Raw genomic sequence first — 22,254 nt, 5'->3', positions numbered from 1 at the left:
TTACTGTATTAAAATGATAGATTAACTCTTTTGGCTATTTTTGAGCAGCTGAAGAATCACAGGAGGAGTCTGGAAACAACCAACTCCAGCTAAATGGAAAAAAGAGCATTTTACACTACACTGCCAATAAATAAGCAAACATTTTCATATTTTTATGTAGGACACCCACACAGGTGTGGGTTCAAAATTTATTTTCATGTTTTATTTTATATATCTATTACATAAATTTTACTAGGAGAGCCTGTGGAAACCAGAAACAAAGACTATCAAGCCACTCTATAACTTGCTCAGTTGTGGGTGAAAGCATTAAATCATACCCCTTGTTCAACAAAACCATGACTTGTGACTCGAGGTAAATTTTTGACGTGGTCTGGATGAAGTTTAAATGCCATAAAAAACTTAACTAGCTTAGATCACAGACTTCATTTGGGATGACGTGTACAGTCCTAACCTATACAGAATAGAATTCTACTGAAAGAGCCATCATGACTTCATAACGGCTGCATGGGTTTTTTCAAACAAATTTATAGTAGTCCTGTCCACAACCCCAGAGATCATTATGCAAGTGTACAAGGATGCATGTGTTATACACACACATTTAAATGTGTCATTATACTACACATACACTTAAATTATTCTTTGTTCTACACTCGCATGTGCATACACTTTTTCCAAGTACAAAACAGCAGGAAATGTTCTTTTTTATTTCACTCCCTAAACTAAAGCCAACAAACCCCCTATAATGCTTGTTACCTATCTGCTCAACATGGCCATTTCTGAATTTCTAAACTCTGATGGGAGACAGTAGTCATTATCATCTGACAGAAAAGAGCAATGGACTGTATGATGCAATTCTCTCTTCTCACTCAACCAAAAGTTCTAGTAATATCAACTAAAATTTGACCTTAATTCTATCCCATAAATCCTTGCAATATTTCAAAGAACATTTCCTTGTAAGATGGTATAGCATCTATTGTTTTGTACAGATGAGATGTTTTATTTTCCCAAGTTGTGTACGTGTCTATCGATGTGTCTGGGAGATGAGACTGCCTGTATTTTATCCAGTTAGGTGCCATACAGCTGCAATGCTCTCATTTTATAAATTACTAAATTTTCCATTTACTTTTTATATGTGTTTCTTTAAAGCCAGGATGATCCAGTTGTTGCTGGAACAGTGCCATTCAGTAGATTTTCAATCTTGTGTTATGTAGTATTGTATCCCACAGACAATTTAAGGACTATAGAGTACTGCTTTTAGCTAGAATTGAACTACTGCATTCTTTAGTACAGGAACTTTTCACTGATGAAACTGGCACTGATTTTTTGTAATCAGTGGAAAAGTGCTCTGCTCATAGCTGCCTTAAAGAGATGCTTAGACTGCATCTATTTTTAAGTGCAGCTTCAGTCTTGCAGAAATGAGGTTTCCACCACGGGACGAAGCACTGCACATGTTAGAGTATGCACAACTCACCTAATGCTCAATCCATGCTAAACAAAGTCATTTCCATATTCAGGGCATGGGATCAGGCTCTTACATAAGATTAATCCTGGAAAGAAGTGGCGCTCAAAGCTGGCATAACTGTGTTCCTGATGGAACCAGGGAAAATATGGACCAGCAGCTGTCCCTTAGAGGTTCATAATGTGACCAGTGTTATTTAATATCTTCATTAATGACATGGATGAAGGAATCAAGTGCACCATCAGCAACTTTGCAGGTAACACCAAGCTGAGTGGTGATGTTGACACACCTGCAGGATAGGATACCGTCCAGATGAAGGTGGACAAGCTCAAGAAGTGTGTCCATGGGAATTTCATATGGTTTAACAAAACTGAGTGCACGGGCAGCCCCTGGTATCAGCACAGGCTGAGCATGAACAGCCCCAGAGCAGTCCTGCCCAGAAGGGCTTGGGGGTGCTGTGGCTGAGAGGCTGCACATGGCCCAGCCATGGCACTCACAGCCCAGAGAGCCAAACGTGTCCTGGGCTGCATCCAGAGCCTGTGGGCAGCAGGGCAGGGAGGGGATTCTGCCCCTCTGCTCTGCTCTGCTGAGACCCACCTGGAGCACTGCATCCAGCCCTGGGCTCCCAGCACAGGAGGGACAGGAACCTGCTGGGGCCAGTTCAGTGGAGGCCATGAAGTTGATTAGAGGGATGGAACAACTCTCCTATGAGGAAAGGCTGAGAGAATTGGGATTGTTCCATCTGGAGAAGAGAAGGCTTTGGGGTGACCTAATTTTGGCCATCCAGTACCTGATGGGAGTCTACAAGAAAGGTGGAGAGGGACTTTTTACAGGGCATGTAGTGACAGACAAGGGGGGGTGGCTACTGAGAGTGGGTTTTGATTAGCTATTAGGAAAAAATTCTTTGCTGTGAGGGTGATGAGGCACTAGAACATGTTGCCAAAAGAAGCTGTGGATGCCCCATGCCTGAAAGTGTGTAAAGCAAGGCTTTGGATGGAGCCTGGAGCAACCTGGTCTAGTGAAAAATGTCCTGCCAATGGCCAGAGTGTTGGAACTAAATGATCTTCAAGGCTCCAACCCAGGCCATTCTGTGATTACAGAATTAGGCCAGTATCACATACCTGCTGGCTTGACGTGAGGCAGAGACATTGGAAAACCCCATTTTGAGAATGAAAAGCAAGCAGGATTCCATCTGTGCTTTGTGCAAGCTACACAGTACATGATGTTTACTGTCCACTGATTATGGTACATAGCACGTCATGTTTACTGTCCACTGGTTATGCATGTGTTAGAAGCATGACTTTGGATTTACATCACAAAGGCATTTAAACCTGCAGCTCATTGATAAATACGATCACTTAAACCACCTAACAGATGAAATGTAGCAGCTTAAAATTTTTGTGCCAGATATACTGTCCTCAGTCTCCTGGTGCAATGCTCACACCGTTGGGAATCCTGCTGTGAGCAGGAAGAGGACAATATATACATCCCCTTGCTCTGAAAACAACAAATTTCTTGGCACTGTTCATAACCACAGAAGACACATGAATCACATTTGGTACCTCATGGAGAACCTGTAAATGGCCTTCTTTTATCAAACACTGTAAACATGTTTAGTTTTGCTCTTCACACTAAACACAAATATGAAAAATGATCATAAATGATGAAAACATTTCCCTTATGCCCACCCACTAAATCCCTAAACACCTCAGTGTGTTACAAGAAGATGAGTGTTTTACAATAGAATCCTTTTAGAATACAATCTTTCTTTTTTTTAAATTCTGAATAATGCAACAACACACATATCACAGTACTATCAAGTAGTGTCATCTTCACCTTCATCCAGAGAATAGTTGAGCTTTATGACTGTGCTGATAAAGTCACCAAGTTCTACAAAATCTGCAGTGATAATATTCACACCACTCTCTCCTGCCTTCTGAGTTCGGACCCACTCCATCATTGCAGGAAGAGCCCTGAGGAGAAAAGAGGAACAATAATTACTCATAAATCAGTGAGACAAATGCATCAAGGCACGCTTTACTGACAGCGTCTCCCATCAATCTTACTTGGTTCCTAAGGGAAAGACACCAAGTGAGACAGGACACAGGTTACTGCTCAAGCTTTTTAAAAACTTTTTAAGTTTCATTCTCTGGGAAAATAATATGTTGACTGCACTTCAACTTCTCAGTGGAAAAGAATGGAAGGAAGATAATGCAGGCTTAAAGTAATTGCTGATTTTGCCTAGGCGCAAGGCAAAATTGGACCATGGACCAGATACTTTTTGACATCATCAAGGGATTTGCTTATGGAAAAAACAGTAACAGAGAACTCAAGCCATTTGCAAAGCATGCTTGACACACACAAGGAAATGCTGAAAATAGTATTTTGAGGAACACAGAAACAACCACGATCCCTACAGTATAAGTACAGCATATACCAAAAACCCTTTCTTCACCAGTACTGATACCCAAGCCATGAATTAATTAGACTTAAGCATAAACCAGTGGTTGGTAACTGAAACAGAAAGCACCATAGTCATATCAACTCTTTTCTAAGATGGCAGATTTTAATTATGTCAGATCCTTAGCACAGGAATACTGGGGTCTAAAAGCTATCTGCCTAACTGTGCTTCTGAATATAAAGAAATTTTTCTGACATTTTTCTGTGCAAATACAAACTAACAATCACAAGAAACATCTGTGAGAAAAAGAAAAGGCTCCTTAGTCCTGCTGAGGCTGTCAAGCAGCAAAATCCAGGATTTAGGAGAAAGAAGTTAACAGAGTTCCAAAAAAATAAGGTACACATTTTTCAGAGAAAGTGTATTTTTCAGAGAAAGGGCATTTTTCAAAGAAAGGGTAATTGACCATTGGTACAAAATCCCAATGACTGTGACAAAATCTGCAGCAGTCTTTAAATCAAGCCTGGGTATCGTTCCAAAATTATACTTTTGGTCAACCTCAAGCTGCTGAGTTAAATAAAAGAACCTGAAGTCTGGGCAGGACTGCAGTCAGTTTAGATGAACATTGTGTTCTCCCTTTGCTCTAAGATCTATAAATCTGTGATTTCCCCTAAACCAGCATGTTGTGCAGACTTTTTCACAGACACAAGGTACTTGGAAAATTTTGGTCTGACAGTAATTCAAATGAAGGTGAACATGTTGAACCTATATCTTTTCTCACAAGCTTTAGGAAAACTGATATAAAGAAAAGAGAACTATTAGCAGACAGAGATTGTACTTGTCAGTGGCTACTAGAATCAGTCAGTTTTAAAAATAATTTAATAGAGAATAAAACCCAAGCAGCTAAAATTATTCCTCTCTGTGATTTCACAGGAGAATACCAAGATTTTGTTTCACCAAAATATGCTTGAATTTACTGTAAGATCCACATATCAGCAATACATTTTATTTCAGCCACTGATTCAGTATGACTGAAGCACCTGTATGTATGCACACAGCTCATAAAACCAGGCTCAAGCATTCTGCTGTTTATGAACCCAGCCAGCACCTTCAGATGTGAGTTTATGTAATGCTGAAAAGCTGCACTCTGTGCAACTCTAACAGGGCACAGGTCAGGCGTTAAATACCTGGCAATGCCTGGACTGCTTGAAAAGATCTGCAATCAACCAGAACAAGGACAGATCTCAGCAGAACAGCACAGACCACCAAGGTGACAGAAGGCAGCTCAGAGCAGCTGTAAACTCCACTGCATCTTCACATGTGAAAGGTGCTGCTGAACTCTGCACAAAGATACAAGGTCGAACCTACGAGATGGCAGTATGCTGCCTTTTGTATTTAATACCAGCCTATTAAAGGCCCAAGAGTTAGAGGTTTAAAAGTCAACTGATTCATTGTAGGCAGGCACAAACCCTTCCTTCCTTCCTTCCTTCCTTCCTTCCTTCCTTCCTTCCTTCCTTCCTTCCTTCCTTCCTTCCTTCCTTCCTTCCTTCCTTCCTTCCTTCCTTCCTTCCTTCCTTCCTTCCTTCCTTCCTTCCTTCCTTCCTTCCTTCCTTCCTTCCTTCCTGCCTTCCTGCCTTCCTGCCTTCCTGCCTTCCTGCCTTCCTGCCTTCCTGCCTTCCTGCCTTCCTGCCTTCCTGCCTTCCTGCCTTCCTCTCCCTTCCTGATAACCTTGGTATTTTACTCCCCATTGAGGCATAATTAACTCCTTTTGGTGTCTTTTACTTGTTCTGAATTCTTTCTTCACACCTTACAGTTTGCTGTCCTTACACTTACCCACATCAACCAAAATACTATTTTCCTTTTCCTGATGTGTTCTTAGTAAGTCAGACTCCGCCAAAAAGTCATGCCTCCTTTTGATTAGTGCTTTATCCTAAAGTCAGCCTGCCTTGCCATTTCATCCACAGCTGGCTTTGTTAGTTGAATGGGTTATTTTTGTTTTACTGATATTTCACACAGGACACACTTGCATGGCCCTCTGCTCATACATAAATTGCTAGATAAAGTCACGGAAATCTTTTGTTCATGAGACTAGAAAGCATTTAAAGATAAGTCAGAAATGAATCACATTATCAAACAAAAAGCTTATTTGCATAGCAAGTCAAATAACACAATTCTATTAAAAAAAAGATAGTTGAAGAAAACATTCCACTGACCTTAAAGATTTGATGTCAGCTCAGTAGCACTCTTTATGACAAAAGTTAATGCAAAAACCATACAGATGATCTCTTCCCCATGTGCCATCCTGAGAGTGGATTACACCAATAACTCTGAAAACCACATGTTGCTCAGTTTCACTGTTTATCTCAAATGCTTACAATAATTATTAGAATAAGCCTGCTTTAATATTCCTCGGGGTGCCTTTGTGGTAGCAGTACAAACCTTGCCCACCCTGCCTTGTAATTTCCAAATTGTGCCTCAAACTAGTGATTGTTCTCACCAAGGGTTTTACTCAGGTGAACAAACCACCTACATGACTGAGCTCACAAAAGACCAGTAGGTACCATAGTCCTCATAGATATTCTTATGTGGTTCTCTGTCAGACATGGGGAAGCTTCTAGAAGCTTCTCACAGAAGCCATCCCTGTAGCATCCCCCTCTACCAAAACCATGCTGCTCAAACTCAACCCATCTTGCTGGGAAGGTAAGAAATTATTTTATGCATGAGCATATAGGCAGAAGCCTCTCAGCCTGCAAACCCTAGGAGCATCACTGCTTCTGTGTTAGGCAGGTCCTGGCTCTCCTGTGGAGGATTTCTTTGGGGTGCCTCCCACAGCTGGTACAGTCCAGCTGGTACAGTCCACCTTATGGCCATTCCCAGTTCTCATAAGGAATCATTTCCAACCCCTCTGGGTTCCAAAGCCACTGTGTCACCCAGAGCCACGTGCACAGAAGGTGCTGCTTGTCTTTGCACAGAGCCAGGGAGGAGAGCAGGCGTGCTCCTCCACAAGAGCTGGGCCAGGAGAAAGAGAGGAGTCCTCTCCTCTTACCTCTCTTCCTGTTTTCATTCTTTTGCAGTTCCTCTGACCTGGGGTGGAGTTGGTCAGATCTGATCCTGCCAGGCCAGTGCAGCACTGCCCCACAAACCAGCATCTGAAGTCAATTAATTTTTCCACATCCCTGGTGGAAGCAGAGGGGTTAATGGAAAGAGTAGTCTAGGGAAGGCAAAGACACAAGGCTGGGGGGCTTGAGCACTGGCAGGGAAGGAGGTGAATGGCATGTTACCTCGATTTGACCATGGATTGAGATCAGGAATCTTGGTGATAAATTTTCTGGCCTGAAGGAATGTGTAGAGTATCTCATCTCTTTTCACAAACTGAAAACGAGGAGGTGCCACACAGCTGTCCCTCACTTCCAGGATGGTTGGGAATAAAGCCATGTGACTGACTGATGTGGAAGGACCTCATGGGAAGGGCTGTGGGCCAGCCCCAGCCACCACCACTGCACCTCCACAGAAGCAGACACATCCACCACCCGTGATGCCCAGCAGCCTTCTGGAGCAGCACTTCCACCTGCCAAAGTCTGCATGAGAAGGGAGAGAGTAGAGGAGATCTGGGTGGTAGGGACATACCTGTGCTGGACCATGCAAAGTAACACAGAGATGCTTGATGTGGCTGCATTTCTTCTGAGATCTAAGTTTATATCTCAGGTGGCACCTCACTAGGTTAGTCAGAGCTACTCATAACTTGGGCATGACCTGGGTATCAGGATGGTTTACACCATGACTGCAAGCATGCCTTACATCACCACTCTCAGCTGTTTTGTTATTTTTGAGGGGTCATGTAATTTCTCGTACAGCATTGCTACAGCAATTTTCACTTACAACACAGTAAAATCTAGGCTCAGCTTTGACACTTATTTTATTACCTCTATTTTCCCTGTTCTGGTTGCTTGCTTATATAAGCAGAAATGTGCACATATTTAAGTTTTTCTCCTCTTTCAGGAACCATTTTCTGATGCATTAGAGATCTGCTGAGAAATACTGTCCTCAACTACAAAACGGGCATAGCCCTTTTTCAAGTTACTTAATATTCAAGACCTCTTTCTTCTTTTTTTTTAATCTATCAAATGTCTCAAGTGACTTCAATGGCATTGAATTTTGTTCAAAAATAATAATTAAGCATTCAAGTTGCTTCAGTTCAAGCAGTAAAATCATGACTCCCATTAAAAGCTTTCAGAAAGAAAATATGACCTAATTATTTGTATTAAGATTTGCTTTTAAAAAACTGTTCTTAGGCTATTTTAGTTCAGAAAGAGGGTTGGTTATCTGGTATTTTTAATGCCTGAGTCATGAAAGCCCGACAGTGTGACAGAAGACTAATGACAGCAGTGCTGTAAGACAGGACCTCCTGTAGCGGAACAGCCGCTCCTCTTTGCAGAGCTTTCTCAGGAGAGGAGAAGGAAAAGCAACTTCACAAACACAAAACAGAATGGCTATTCACTATTTAATGAGAGTTTGATCACTAAAGGCAGAGAGCACGTTTTCTTCTGGAGCGCAGGGAGTCAGTACAACCTAATCCACAGTGAGAAATTGGTCCCATTCACAGGGCGTGATGCTGCCGAGCATTAAGTGCCCATTCCCAGTAACACCAGCGAGAACTACAGCAGGTCTCCATGCCCAGGGCAAAGTGACATGTGGCATTTCTTCCCTCTCCAGTGAAGCACACACCCTGCTCCCTGCAGCCTTTTGCAAATAGGTGTTATGGGTGAACAAAACCAGCACCCCTTTGCAGGAGGCTCTGCTTACACAAGCCTGACTGAGAGTTCCTATATTCCTTAATTTCCCCACTCTCCATTCAATTTTACCACTGTCTGCAACAACACTGAATTCTAGAGCCATAATTCAGCATATGCTCACCTTGGCTTTTCAAGGATGCTGAGAATTCATCGCTCCAGTGGGAGCAGTGGATTTCCTGTGTGTCACTGAAGCATGAAAATTGCGACTGGAAAGAACTTTGAAAAGTCACCCAAGTTCATCCAGCCCACCTTGAACAGGATCAACTGCACTAAGATCAGTGATACAAACCACTCCTGGTTCAGTTTAATCTATTTACAAGCCCCCAGTGAGGGAGATGTCACAACTTTCTGTGTATTCAGAGCACCCCCATATAGAAATCCTTATACATCTTCACTTGTTTCACCTGGAGCACCCAGAAATAATGGCATTGTGGCACCCTGCTCAAGAGTGTTCACCATGAGCTCTGCTCCTGCTGAAGATTTACTCTGCATCTGTAAATAAGTTTCCCTGCAAAGGATGAGCCTGAGGTACCATTCCACAGTACACCATTCTACCGTAATTTTCTCTGTGGCGAAACTACTTTAAAAGGTCCTCCTCTTTTGTATGCTAGCCATTTGTTTCCACTCCCTGATCAAAATTTACAATTCTCTCAGTTGCGCTAATAGACCTGTAGAGACAAAATTAACACAGCACATGGAAATAGTCTGAATTAACAGAAACAGAACAAGTGGTTTTGCTCTCCCTCTGTCCTTGATTCATTGACAAGTTTTGATTTGTAACATGTCCTCACTAACTGTTGAAATGAGACAAACAAGGAGCAAATGAACTGAAGCACAGAGATTTACACAAGCTCAGCACAAAAAGGCTGGAAAGGAACTCCTCAGATGCACTTCCACAACTCTTGGATCGTCTTTAGGCAGCAGGAGCATTGCCATAAAATTGGAACCACCAAGGTCAGATTGACTCAAACCAGAAAATTTGGGCAACATTGAATGGGAATTGCTTTCCCTGGATCTTGTGTGGACATTACTGCACATGAGCTGCCATGTTGCAAGAACAACCTACATTAATATCAAACAACCTTGAATTTATTCTTCTGAAAAACTTGTCTGTAATTTAGTCATCCTCAATTGGTTTATACAGTTTGGAAATGCATCTATTCAAATGACACAGACAAGCATGCTGGTGTCACATGCATCTTTTAATGTAATTTTTTTAGCAGCATACTCCTTAGAGTCACCAAGGGCCAGATGTCTTCCTTCTCAGATTGAACTGGCCTTGGCTTTCTGGGTTTCATTTATAAAATGAATTTGTTAAACCTACATCTTGTACAAAAATGCAATGGGATATTTAATAGCAGCAAATTGTGGTTTCTGGAGATAATTAATGTTCAACATCCTATTTTTCCCTTTTCCCCTGTTTTTAGCCATTGCATCTAGAGCATTAACTAATAGCATTAGGAATACAGGCAGGAGGAAAAAGACTCATTGGACTCTGTAATATAAGAGCTCTCTTTAAGGAGACAACTCTAGTATCTTGGCTACTCTCTTGGTTAATGCAGTAGGGAACTGAAGTGGCAAAGACAGAGCTAAAAGTTTGAGCTGCTGCCATACAAACCATGGTGTTTAGCTTTTACATATGACTGAAAAAGGCTTGTAAAACATGTAGTTACCTTTGCATGGAAAATACACAATAGCCAAAGGATTTAAAGGAAGAGTACTACTTGCTATGAGGATGTCTCTGTTCAAAGGCTGTTTTTTTCTCAGAGATTCAGCAGATCAAATTAGACAATCTCATCAACTGCTTCTCTAACCTGGAGCTGTGCAAAGCATTTGACATGGTCATGATATCTTGTGTCTAAATTGAAGAGACATAGATTTGGTGGATGGATCACTTGGTGGACAAGGAATTGGCTGGATAGTCACCCCTGAAGAGCTGTAGTCAGTGGCTTAATGTCCAGGCGGAAAGCTGTGCCAAGTGGTGCTCCCCAAGGGTTGGTATTGGGACTGGTGCTGCTTAACATCTTTGCTGGTCACATGGGCAGTGGGATTGAGGATTCCCTCAGCAAGTTTGATGATGACACTGAGCTGTGTGGGGCAATCAACACATGGGAGGAAAGGGAGGGCATCCAGGGGGACCTTAACAGGCTTGAGAGGCAGGTCTGTGCAAACCTCATGAAGGTCAAGGTCAAATGCAAGGTTCTGGGTCAGGGCAATCCCCAGGCTGGGGGTTGATGGGATTGAGAGCAATCCTGCAGAGATGCACTTTGGGGTGTTGGTGGATGAGAAGCTCAACATGGCTCAGCGATGTGCACTTGCAGCCCAGAAAGTCAACCTGGGCTGCACCCAGAGCACTGGGGCCAGGAGGCTGGAGTAGGGGATTCTGCCCCTCAGCTCCACTGGGGTGAAACCCCACCTGGGCTGCTGCATCCAGGTCTGGAGCCCCCAAAACAAGAAGGAAATGGACCTTGGAGTAAGTCCAGAGGAGACCATGAAGATGATGGACTGAAGCAGAAGGCTGGTGTAGCTCTCCTGTGAACACAGTCTGAGAGAATAGTTCAGCATGAAGAGGAGGCTTTAGGGAGACCATAGAGCACATTCCAGTACCTAAATGAGGCCTACAGGAAAGCTGAAGAGGGATTCTTCACAAGGGCATGGACGAGACATGAGGAATGGCTTCAAACTGAAAAAGAGCAGGTTTATATTAGATGTTAGGAAGCAATTTTTTACCATGAGGGTGGTGAGGCAGGGAAGTCACAGGTGCCCCATACCTGCAAGTGTTCAAGTCCAGCTTGGATGGGGCTTTGAGCAACCAAATCTAGTGGAAGGTGTCCCTGCCCATGGCAGGGGCTGGCATAGAATGACCTTTAAAATGTTTCTTACAACACAAACCATTCTATGATTCTATGTTAATCAGTTATCTCTTGGAGATCACAGAGTGGTGATCAGGGAGGTCAGAGCAGTGTTCAGTCATTAGCCCTTTTCACCTCTTGTAGCCCTAACACAAAGCTTGAACACTCATTAAGACAGGTACCTGGATGAGGCATATTTTATCCGTGTGAGACAGCTGGTCCTGCTCCCAGTTCCACATAAAAATCTGAGTGTTCAAGAAACATTAAAAAATTCACATAAATGACAATATGCCTGGAATATGGAAACTGGAATTGGAACTTATTCCACTGTCTGTGAAACAGAAAACCTCTGCTTTACAGAAGCAAATATCTGTCACCAATCAAAAGAATAGCTACAGGTTTGGGGTTTTTTCCTCCCCTGTCTTCTAGTTCTTTAAAAAAAGAGATATGATTTATTCATATACCCATTACACTTGAATCACTGTATTGAAGCATCCAAGTCAGGTGTTAGAATCTGACAGCAGAGCTGGAACTCCTTGGACACAGATGTATGCTGTAGCCAGTACCAGACCATTCACAGCTAAGGCTTCCTCCACCAGACTCTGCCAAGAGCTTTGTTTTCTCCAGGAGCTGCCACTGTGTGTTATCTGGGATCTTTCAATGAGCTGTCCTGCTGAGTAACTTATTTGGGTACTCGAGGCATAGAACTCTTCAGCTACCCCCCCATTCCGGAGTTTCACTTGGTACTGCTGGCTCATCTCCTTGTTACAAAACTCACATTCTTGAAAATGCAAAATTTGAATTATTCAAGAAACAAGACAGAGATTTAGAGAAGAAAAAAAAGTAGAAGGTACTGCATGGAGGAAATACTCTGAAATTTAATGTGGAGAGCAATGAAAGAGAATCTACCACATCAAAGTAGAGAGATGATTTTTACAAGCATTTAGCCCTGCCCAGAACCTTGAAACACAAATGAATTAGCAGAGTGAATATGAAAATCCCACTTTTGAGTAACAAGAAAAGTTAGTAAAAGTAAAAAGGTATGCAACATTAGCAGAGAAAGCAGAGCAGTTAGGTGGAGGGCAAGGTTTAGTAAGAAACTTCTGACTGCCAGCCCTATTTCTCTGCTGTACAACTGGTAACAGAATTTCACACATCATTTCAGTTTCCACTGACATCGTTGCTACAACAAATCTAAATTACTTAAGTAAACAGATAAAACATGAATTTTTTTTCCAGACTAATAGTGTAGCTTGAAAAACTGTTTCTTCCTGCAGATACTTTAAATGAAAGTGAATCTTACCAATATTTTAATTCTTTGCTATTGGATACAGAGACAACCAAAAAGGAAAAATCTGCAGGTGACTGTTTGCCCTAGTATCTTATTCAGTATATTCCACAATATGTTATTCAGAAAGACTTATGCAGAATAATTCATTTGGAAGGCAAAGTTGAAAAATGCAAGGAAAATAATCATATTCAAACAAGAGAAAGTTACAGTAAAGAGATGCATCTTATGGTTCCCAGGAGTTTAATACTTTCTTACTGTTTAGAATAAAGGTGAAAATGTGCTTTGTTCACAAAACATTCAGCAAACAGATTATGATGAAGCAATCCACCTAAAAAAGTTGAAAGGCAAAATTATAAGAGAAAGAATGACCTCCAAAGAAGGGAAATAGTAGTTTTTCATCCCTAGTGCTATTTGGACAGCAAGAAGCAAAGAATATAGTAAGGGTCTCAGGCAGCACATCCAAGTAACAGAAATTGGGCATAATTACAGCTCTGATTTGAATGATGTTGTGATTAAAACAAGTCAGAAAATTAGATGGTGGAAACAAAATGACATAGGAACACACAGTTTTTCAGTTAATTAAAAATATATTAAATGTGTAGCTCATGTTCAGCACAGCCAATTAAACATTCTTTTCTCACTCTTTGGTCTCTTAAAATTGTCAAAACACTTCAATATTTCTAAAACATTAAGGTTGAAAACATCACACGTAAATGTTTTCTTACATATTTTTCTCATATACAACTAGTCTTCAAGTTTGGTCCCATTTCACAAATAGAATCAACAGCATTCACAATTCTGTTTTCCCAGTACATTTAATTTAGCCCACAAACTCCCCTCTGCTGTACCTCTCTACACCTGAGGCATCACTTCTTCTGCCAGCCTGGTGCCTGGACCACAGGCACACACCTATTAACTCCTCCACAAAACCTGCTTCACCTCAGCACAGAGAAGGATCAAGCTGCTTATTATAATTTATACATCTTCTGGCTTCTAGCTCTGGACTCCCACAGCTAAACCATCTTTGTTAATCAGCTGGATCCCAGAGGCACTATCCTCCTAAACAGCATCCTGGGCATTGCTGAGAATAATTTACCAGGAGCAGCCTTCCCAGAGCTATTCCTCATTCCTTCTACTTAACTTTCCTCACAACCTAGAATTAATAAGCCCAAAGCATTCATATGATAAACCCTTTACTATGCCAATTATAATTATCTAAAATATAGCACCCAGGAGATATTACAAAATAGTCACTGTTCTTTTCCAGTGAGAAATGTTTGTCCTGGATACAGCTGGAGGAGACAGGCTCACCAGGTTATCTTTCTGCTGAGGTGGGAACTGTGCCCCTAACACAGGCTTCTCTGGTTTCTCAATAATCAGTGGGGTCATGAATGAATACTGTAAGAGCCCCTCTTTCCCCACCCCTACGTGGGAGTCCCCATCCCATGTCTCAAGACCAGATTTCCTCCAGGGCTTCCACAAGTGGGCCAGCGGGGAGCAGAGCACAGTGAGTGATGTTCTCCCATCTCCAGTAAGTGCCATGGTAAGGCAGGTTAGCAGCCACAACACTCTCTTGTAGAATGGTGTCCAGGAGGAACTTGCTAACCAGTGATCTCTGTTCCTTTTTCAAAAGTTGATGAAGCTCATCTTAAAAGCAGTCAGTTTTCTCATTCCCACTTTTCCAGCTGGAAAATTTCACTGTAGGGAGCCCTTCTCTCACTTCCAGCTTAAATTTATTTTGTCAGTGTTGCTCTTCTAAGAATGCTGGCCCTTAGCCTAAACTGTTTTCCCACACTGGTATTTATTCTCGTGACATTTACAGCAAGTAGGTAATCACAGAATCTCTCAGGATCCACTGTGCCAGGATAAACAAGACAAGCTTTCTTGATGTCTTCAGCAATTCACTCCCCGTTTAACCTAGTTGGTAGTTCCTCTCTGCAGCTGTGCCAGTATTATCTACTCAGAACAAGGATGACCAAAATTGCATTGAACATCCAAAAAGATATCCTATCATACCTCAGATGGTAGTGTCAGCCTCTTTCTGTGCACATTGTAAATGTCTAGGTGCATAACACAAGGGTACCACCCTTTCTTCTACACAAGGGCTAAGATTTAGCCAACCATGGGTGACACTACAGCAGCTACCTTGCCTGGCAATCCCAGCTGATGAGAGCCTGCCTTAACAGAGCATGCTCCCATCATCATGACATTACATTTTATACCACTGAATTTCATCTCACTTCTCCTGCAGGCATCCAGGTCTTGCTATATGTTACCCCTCAGCTTTCCTCAGTTACAGTGACAGACTCTTTGTGTTAGCAGCAAACTCCCTTATTTACAGCAGAATTCAAGGTCCTTACTGGCAAAACTAAAGACAACCAGGGTCTTTGAGGAAAGCTACCATTTCTACAGTCTGGTACTTCTAACAAGTCCAACTTAATTTCTGATTTCCAAACTCCATTTCAGTTGATAATACACTACTTTACACTTTACCAACTGCATTATGCATTATTTACCAGCTGCACCGGGCCATCCCAGGGGTGACAACAGGTCAAGGGAGGTAATTATGGCCCTCTGCCCTCATGAGACCTCACCTGGAGCACTGTGTCCAGCTCTCAGGTCCTCAGCACAGGAAAGACGTGTACCTGTTGGAATGGATCCAGAGGAGGCCACAAAGACGATCAGTATGATCAGTATGAGAGAGCTGGGGCTATTCTGCCTAGAGAAGAGAAGGCTTTGGGGAGGCACTGGAGGAAATAATATCTGCATCTTTCATTCTGTTAGATAGTTCTGCTGACCTCTGAGCAACCCTTTCAAACATTCATTACTGGCATATTTTGTAATCAAACAATAATACTCATCTTTTCTTTTAACTCAAACTTAGAGCAACCAGTCTTGAAAAGTTGAGATGTTACCATCAGTGGCATCATAACATGACAGACTGCAGTCAGTCAAAAAGCTAAGTCAGACTCTTCCACATTGCATTGTCCTGAATCACTGCCTCTAGACTACATCTGCCAATATGCTGTCTGCCTTGAGTTCAAATAATTTTAGATTTTAGAGAAGGCAGTTGGGTCATTCAACGTCTATCCAAAATAAAGCAGTTGGATCATTTAACTTCTATCCAAAATAAAGCAGTTGAACTTTCTCAGAGAAAAATTAAGGACAGATTCTGACTTATTTGTCCCACAAAACAGTAAAGCATCCTGAAATGCGCCACAGTATTACTTAAACAATAGAGTCTCCCTGAAGAATTACATCCTTCTACACTGTTTATGATTGTGCACACCATGTTAATTAACATTGTGAATAGTGCTTTGCTGGGCTGGTGGTATTCACCTTGTAGACAGCAGATAAAACTGTAGGTTCTAATAGTCATGAGCAAATTTAAAATGGATATGGATAATGGGACATAAAGACTGTCACTTGATCAACTGTGATACCAAGGGACAGGCAAAGACTGGATGCTTCAGGGCTAGACATCCACTGTGGTACTAAATAGATGTGAAACCAAGATTCTGAAACCAAGATCTGCTGTTCCGTGAAGCTCCAGCATCTCAAAATGTGATTTTGTTTCATATTAGAAAGCGAAACAAAAACTTTGGCCTTTCCACAAAATAATGTCCAAGACCTATTTCTGAATAAAAAAAATTAAAAGCTGTAAATATAGAAACAGCATTAAATATTGCAATTAAGAGTGTAACATAAATCTGAAGACAAGACAGAATTAATAGGAGTGAAAATCGAAATATTTTGATGTATTTTTCTAAAATAGATTTTTCCCTGGGGAAAAACACTAAAAGGAACACTCTTGGGGGAAAAAAAAGAAAAAAGAGTAGACTTTAAAATACCAGTAGTTGTCAATAAAAAGTGGCATTGATGGGAAAAAGAAAAAATGGCTTTGTAATCTTTGGGTTGAAAAAAGTCACAGAAACATGCACTTGATGTCACATCTAAAAAACTAACAACTGTAGACCAAACTCTTAACAAAGGAAATAAAATATTAAACAATATACCACTGATGCGATCTCAAATTAGCTTTAAAAACAAAAATTATTGTCGATTTGGAGCACTCTTACTGGTTCTGATCAGCACTAAAAATAGGCAGACATTGTGAGAAGTCTCATGTTTCCAGTAATACTGATAACTTTTGAATTGATCTCATATTTTATTTAACAAGAACTCCACAGCAATGAACCATGGTTACCAACCACAGGGAAAGGTAGACTAAAAAATACATTATGTATCTTGTAAAAATTTACCAAGGGACTACAGAGGATGCATCAGCAATAAAGTAAAATCCCCATGGAGAGAAGAAAAGAGAGGTACGTGGTTGAGAAACACTTCAGCAAAGAGGTCATGGAATAACTGAACTGTTTGGGTTAAAATGGATGCTTAAAAGTCATCTGAGGGACACAACTTGTCACTGATGTCCATCAGGAGGACTCTGAGCTTTAACAACTATACTCTGGATATCTATCCAAGCCATTCCTCATTCACCAAAGTCTACTCATCAAATCCATCTCTGATTTAGAGAGAATGATGTTGTGGGGGACCATGTCAAAGGTTTTACACAAGCCCACACAGATGGCATTCCCTGCCCACTGTTTTGGTCATTCCATCACAGAAGCCTAGCAAGTTGGCCAGGCAATACTTGCCCTTAGTGAAGTTGTGATGGCTGTCTTGAATCACCACCCTGTCCTCCCAGTGACTTAGCGTAACTCCCATGAGGAACTCTTTCATCATATTCCCTGGCACAGACGGGAGGCTGACAGGTCAGAGTTCACAGAGTCCTCCCTTCTACCCTTCTTAAAAATGGGCACAACATTTCCCTTTTTCCAGTTACCTGGGACTTCCCCTGACAGCCATGAATTTTCAAACACCATGGACAGCAGCTTGGCAGTCCAACAGCCAATTCCCTCAGGACTTTAGGATGCATCTCATCAGGTCCCATACACTTACATACTACCAAGTTCCTGAAAAGAACACAGATCTGATCTCCCTCTTATAGTGGTTTTCCTCCCTGCTTTAATGCCAATTCACTCGATATATCTGGGAAGAAGGGCTGCCAAGAGAAGTCATTCCCTTCTCCACCATCATAGCATTGAGCCATGCTGCTTCATCAACACAAGGAAAAGCAGACCTGCCACCTCAGCCATAGGTGCCTGAGAGCCCCGCAGCGGCTCACGCTCGTCTCATGGAATGCAGACCAGGCTGCACATTCATCACAGAGATGCTGCACTCCTCTTCCTCCAGTAAACCTCTCGCACCAGAGGCTAACAGTGGTCAGTCTTGGCTAAGCACTTGTCTTGCATCAAAGACCAGCAGACAGACCTTGCACAGCTCTGCCTCAGCACAGGCTGGGGTAGATCTGCATAACCTCTGTCACTGTCACCCAGCGTGTGCATAACGTGTGTCAACAGAGACATTACTTATGAGACAACACGAGTTCACAAAGCATGGCCTGGAGAAAAACACACACCACTTCAACAAGCAGATGTGAATGTATCTCCAGAGATACACCCTCTCTTCTCAGAAGAGCTGGGCAGCTGGTACAGTCAGTGCTGGCTGTCAGCAGCAGAGGAATCCAGAAAGTTACTGAGAAGAAATTACAGTAACTGACTCTGGGTGTCAGTCCATTCAATGCATTATTTCATAGAATCATAGAATATCTTGACTTGGAAGGAACCCACAAGGATCATCGAAATCCAACTCCTGGCCTGCACAAGACAACCCCAAGAGTCACACCATGTGCCTGAGAGCATTGTCTAAACTTTTCTTGGACTCCATCACATTTGGTGCTGGACCACTGCCCAGGGGAGCTGTTCCAGTGCCTGACCACCCTCCAGGCAAAGAACCTTGTCCTGATATCTAACCTAAACCTCCCCTGACACAGCTTCATGCCATGCCCATGGTCCTGTCACTGGTGAACAGAGAGAAGAGACCAATGCCTGCCTCTCCATTTCCCCTTGTGATGAAGTTCCAGTCCGCTATGAGGTCTCCTCTAAGACTCCTCCAGCCTGAACAAGCCAAGTGAACTCAGCCTCTCTTCATACAGTATCTCCTCTAAACTCTTCAGCATCTTTGTAGCTCTCTTTTGGATACTCATACTTGCAGTTACTAAAGGAAAAACAATGTCCTTCCAGAGCTGAAAAGTATTTTTCAAACAGTCCACCTGTATTTCTTATGAGAAATAGCTTAGAAGAAAAAAACAAAACAAACAAAAACAAAACCAGGTGTTCATCACATGGATTAATACTTCCACAAATGTTCCTCAGACTGCTGAGCTCAAAGGAGGGTGCTTACCACCAAGAGAAAACCATTCATCTGGATTTACGTCTCTCCTGTTCCAGCACAGCCAGACACAAACAGCAGTGAAACGCTGTCTGATGGAGGGAGGAAGCCAGCAGCAAATGCCACTAGGCAAGAAAGATCATTATCAACCAAATGTTCTGAGCTGCAATTAGCAACAGGCTCAAAAGAACTCGTTGTGCCTGGTGTGAAAACAGGGCAAGAGGCAAGGCACTGCTCTTGTTTGCAGTGCCACTGCAGGGACCTTGCTGACATCTCTCAGCTGAGTCCCATCCTTTCCCTCCAGCAGAAGGACACTTAACTAACTGGGCACAGACACTCCCCATGCCACGTGCTCCTACTCTTCATGGAAACAGCACCAGTCTTGGACAACACACTAGTACCTTGATTCCAGCAATGAGCTTCAGGACCACCTGCCTGGCACCTGACAACAGCCTGAAACAGCATCCCTGGGTATGAAACACCCTCTCCTAAATCTTTACCATCTTTAAAGGCTGGCAACATTCTGGCTTCAGGCTTATATTTTCACCCTAATTACCCAAACCCTAACCAGTATCTCACACGTGGCTGAAGCAGAAACTAAGCTTGCTGGGGTGACTACTTGAAATAATTTAGAGGAAAAAAGCAAATCTAATTAAAAATAGCATGTGAGAGGAGAGAGGTGAAGAAAGGGGCTAAGGAAAGGATGTGACAACCGTGCTCCTTTAGCAGAGGCAGAGCCTCCTCCTGACACGGGGCGGTTGGCACAAGACCCACACAGCGGAGGTCAGCTGAGAGAGTATGGAAAGTCATGAGCAGCCAAGTCCTCGCTGTTTCAGCATTTTCCTCAGCCAAAAGCAGGGAACAGAGAAATGGCCCTGTAGTTGGTTTTCTCTGGTAAGACATGCAAATCCAAGACAAATCATAATGACCTTAGCTCTGAGAAAAAAGCCTGCTCATAAGGAGGTAAGTTTCTTTTCTTATCCACCCAAACCCCGAGAAACAGCAGTGAACACTCTGGACAAAATGACCACTTTCCCATTATTTAAGCACTACCACAACTGCAGGAATCATTTGGGATTACAGCCTTGCCTCAGAGCTGTAATTTGAACAGGTCTCACTGGAAAAGCAAAGAAGTCAGTTTCAGACATCAGAGTGTGTAAATAAGTTGGGTTGGAGTGTTGATCTGCTGGAGGGCAGGAAGGCTCTGCAGGGGGATCTGGACAGGCTGGATCATGGGCTGAGGCCAGTGGTGTGAGGTTCAACAAGGCCCAGTGCCAGGTCCTGCCCTTGGGTCACAGCAGCCCCAGGCAGTGCCACAGGCTGGGGCAGAGTGGCTGGAAAGGACCTGGGGGTGCTGGTGACAGCAGCTGAACATGAGCCAGGCTGTGCCCAGGTGGCCAAGAAGGCCAATGACATCCTGGCCTGGATCAGCAATGGTGTGGCCAGCAGGGCCAGGGCAGGGATTGTCCCCCTGTGCTGGGCACTGCTGAGGCCACACCTCCAGTGCTGTGTCCAGCTCTGGGCCCTCACTTGAAAAAAGACATGGAGATGCTGGACTGAGTCAGAGCTGAGAAAGGGTCTAGAGACTAAGTCAATGCGGAGTGGCTGAGTGAGTGGGGTTGTTTTGCCTGCAGAAAAAGAGGCTCAGCAGTCAACTTTTTGCTCTCTACAAAGCTGTACAGGTTGCAACATGGTGGGGTTGACCTGCTCTACCAGGCAACCAGTGACAGGACATGAGGAAATGGCCTCAAGGTGCACCAGAAGAGGTTCAGGCTGGACATCAGGAGGTTCAGGAAGAATATCTTCACTGATAGGGTGCTTAGGGATTGGAACTGGCTGCCCAAAGGGGTGCTGGAATCACCATCCCTGGAAGTGTCCAGGAAACTACTGGACATGGGACTTTGTGGTACAGTTTACTTGGCATGATGGTATTTGGTCAAAGGTTGGATTTGATCTTTGAGATCTCTTCCAAGCTTTTTGATTCTAACTCCAAGTAAGAAGAGAATAAAGATCTGTGGCAGTCCCTCTTTGCTGTTCAGCAAATTAATGTGTCCGTTGCTGAAGATCAAGTTTCATACTTGATTTACTACACAACAGTGTCTGCTCACAGAACTGAGAGTGCAGGGTGCAGGTTTCAATACCCCACCATGGAACAAATCATGGTAAGGTTCATCCTTTGTGCTATACCTCTGAAAACAAGAGTGTTCAATAGGAAAGTGCCTGCATCTCACCATGGCTCCTATTTCACTCTAACTACTTAGTCTCCTTCATATCTTAATACTCTTTTATGATATAATACATTCTGGATGACAGTTGCTTAGCTACAAAAACCCTCAGATCAACAGCTACAGTATTAAAATATTGCCAAAGGTCAAATCCCACTGTATGATCATTCAGCATCTTATAGATATGTCTTTTATTATTTTTCTTAGTGTCTGAAATAAATACTGAAAGACATTTTAATATAACAGGCTGTACTCTCTAGGGCAACTGTACAACCCAGGACAATACATGCAATTATATCATTATAATTACAGTTAAATTCTTATTATAAACTTTGACTACATCAAGTTTGTGTATTAGACCTAGCTCTCCCCTCCCCCTCCAAAAAAAATCATTCCTGGAGAAAAATATTATTATTAAAAATTTGCCTAAAAGTAAAGTTGTAAAGAAAAGATCAATAAAAGAAGGCTGGATATTTGAAGGATTTGTATTAATAAAACCAGCATCTTTCACAGTGACAGTGGCTCCTTAAGAAAAAATTGCATTGCAACCCACAGACATTACTAAATTCCTAGGGAAAAAACTGTATCATCTCTGCTTTAGCAGAAGAAAAGCATGGGCATTTTTACAGCTTATGCAAATTCTGCACTATACAGAAGGTGGTACATCAACAAGACATTTGTCCTGCCTGCTTTCACTATTTCCAGCGCCCCTGTTGCAGTGATGTCTTTGTACAATTGTGGCAGCAGTGTGCCAGAATCCCTACTGCTTCCTCTGCAGGCTTTATCCAACACATCTCTGGCTGTAGCCTGCATGGCCAACTGCTCACTCAGCCCACAAAGGCTACTCATTTGTAAGCACAGGGAAGCGTGTAACTAAATTAATTGCAGGCTTGGTGTACCTACTGAAAATGGATTTAAGGGGTTTCTGTCGCTAAGGCTCCT

General features: G+C 42.6%; 1 protein-coding gene across 1 annotated transcript in view; it reads right to left on the bottom strand.

The window, feature by feature from the left end:
• Positions 1-2,545: 2,545 nt before the first annotated feature.
• Positions 2,546-22,254, bottom strand: part of PLCXD3 (phosphatidylinositol specific phospholipase C X domain containing 3) — a 73,070-nt gene continuing 53,361 nt past the window's right edge. The window contains exon 3 of the mRNA XM_030968735.1: positions 2,546-3,432. Within this exon, the coding sequence (XP_030824595.1) occupies positions 3,276-3,432 (157 nt within the window). The 3' untranslated portion in view covers positions 2,546-3,275. The remainder of the gene's footprint in view (positions 3,433-22,254) is intronic.

This window comes from Camarhynchus parvulus, chromosome Z (assembly GCF_901933205.1).
Source record: "Camarhynchus parvulus chromosome Z, STF_HiC, whole genome shotgun sequence".
In the NCBI taxonomy this organism is placed as follows: domain Eukaryota; kingdom Metazoa; phylum Chordata; class Aves; order Passeriformes; family Thraupidae; genus Camarhynchus; species Camarhynchus parvulus.
Note: the sequence above shows the minus strand (reverse complement) of the source record. Positions and strands in the feature narration are given on the sequence as shown.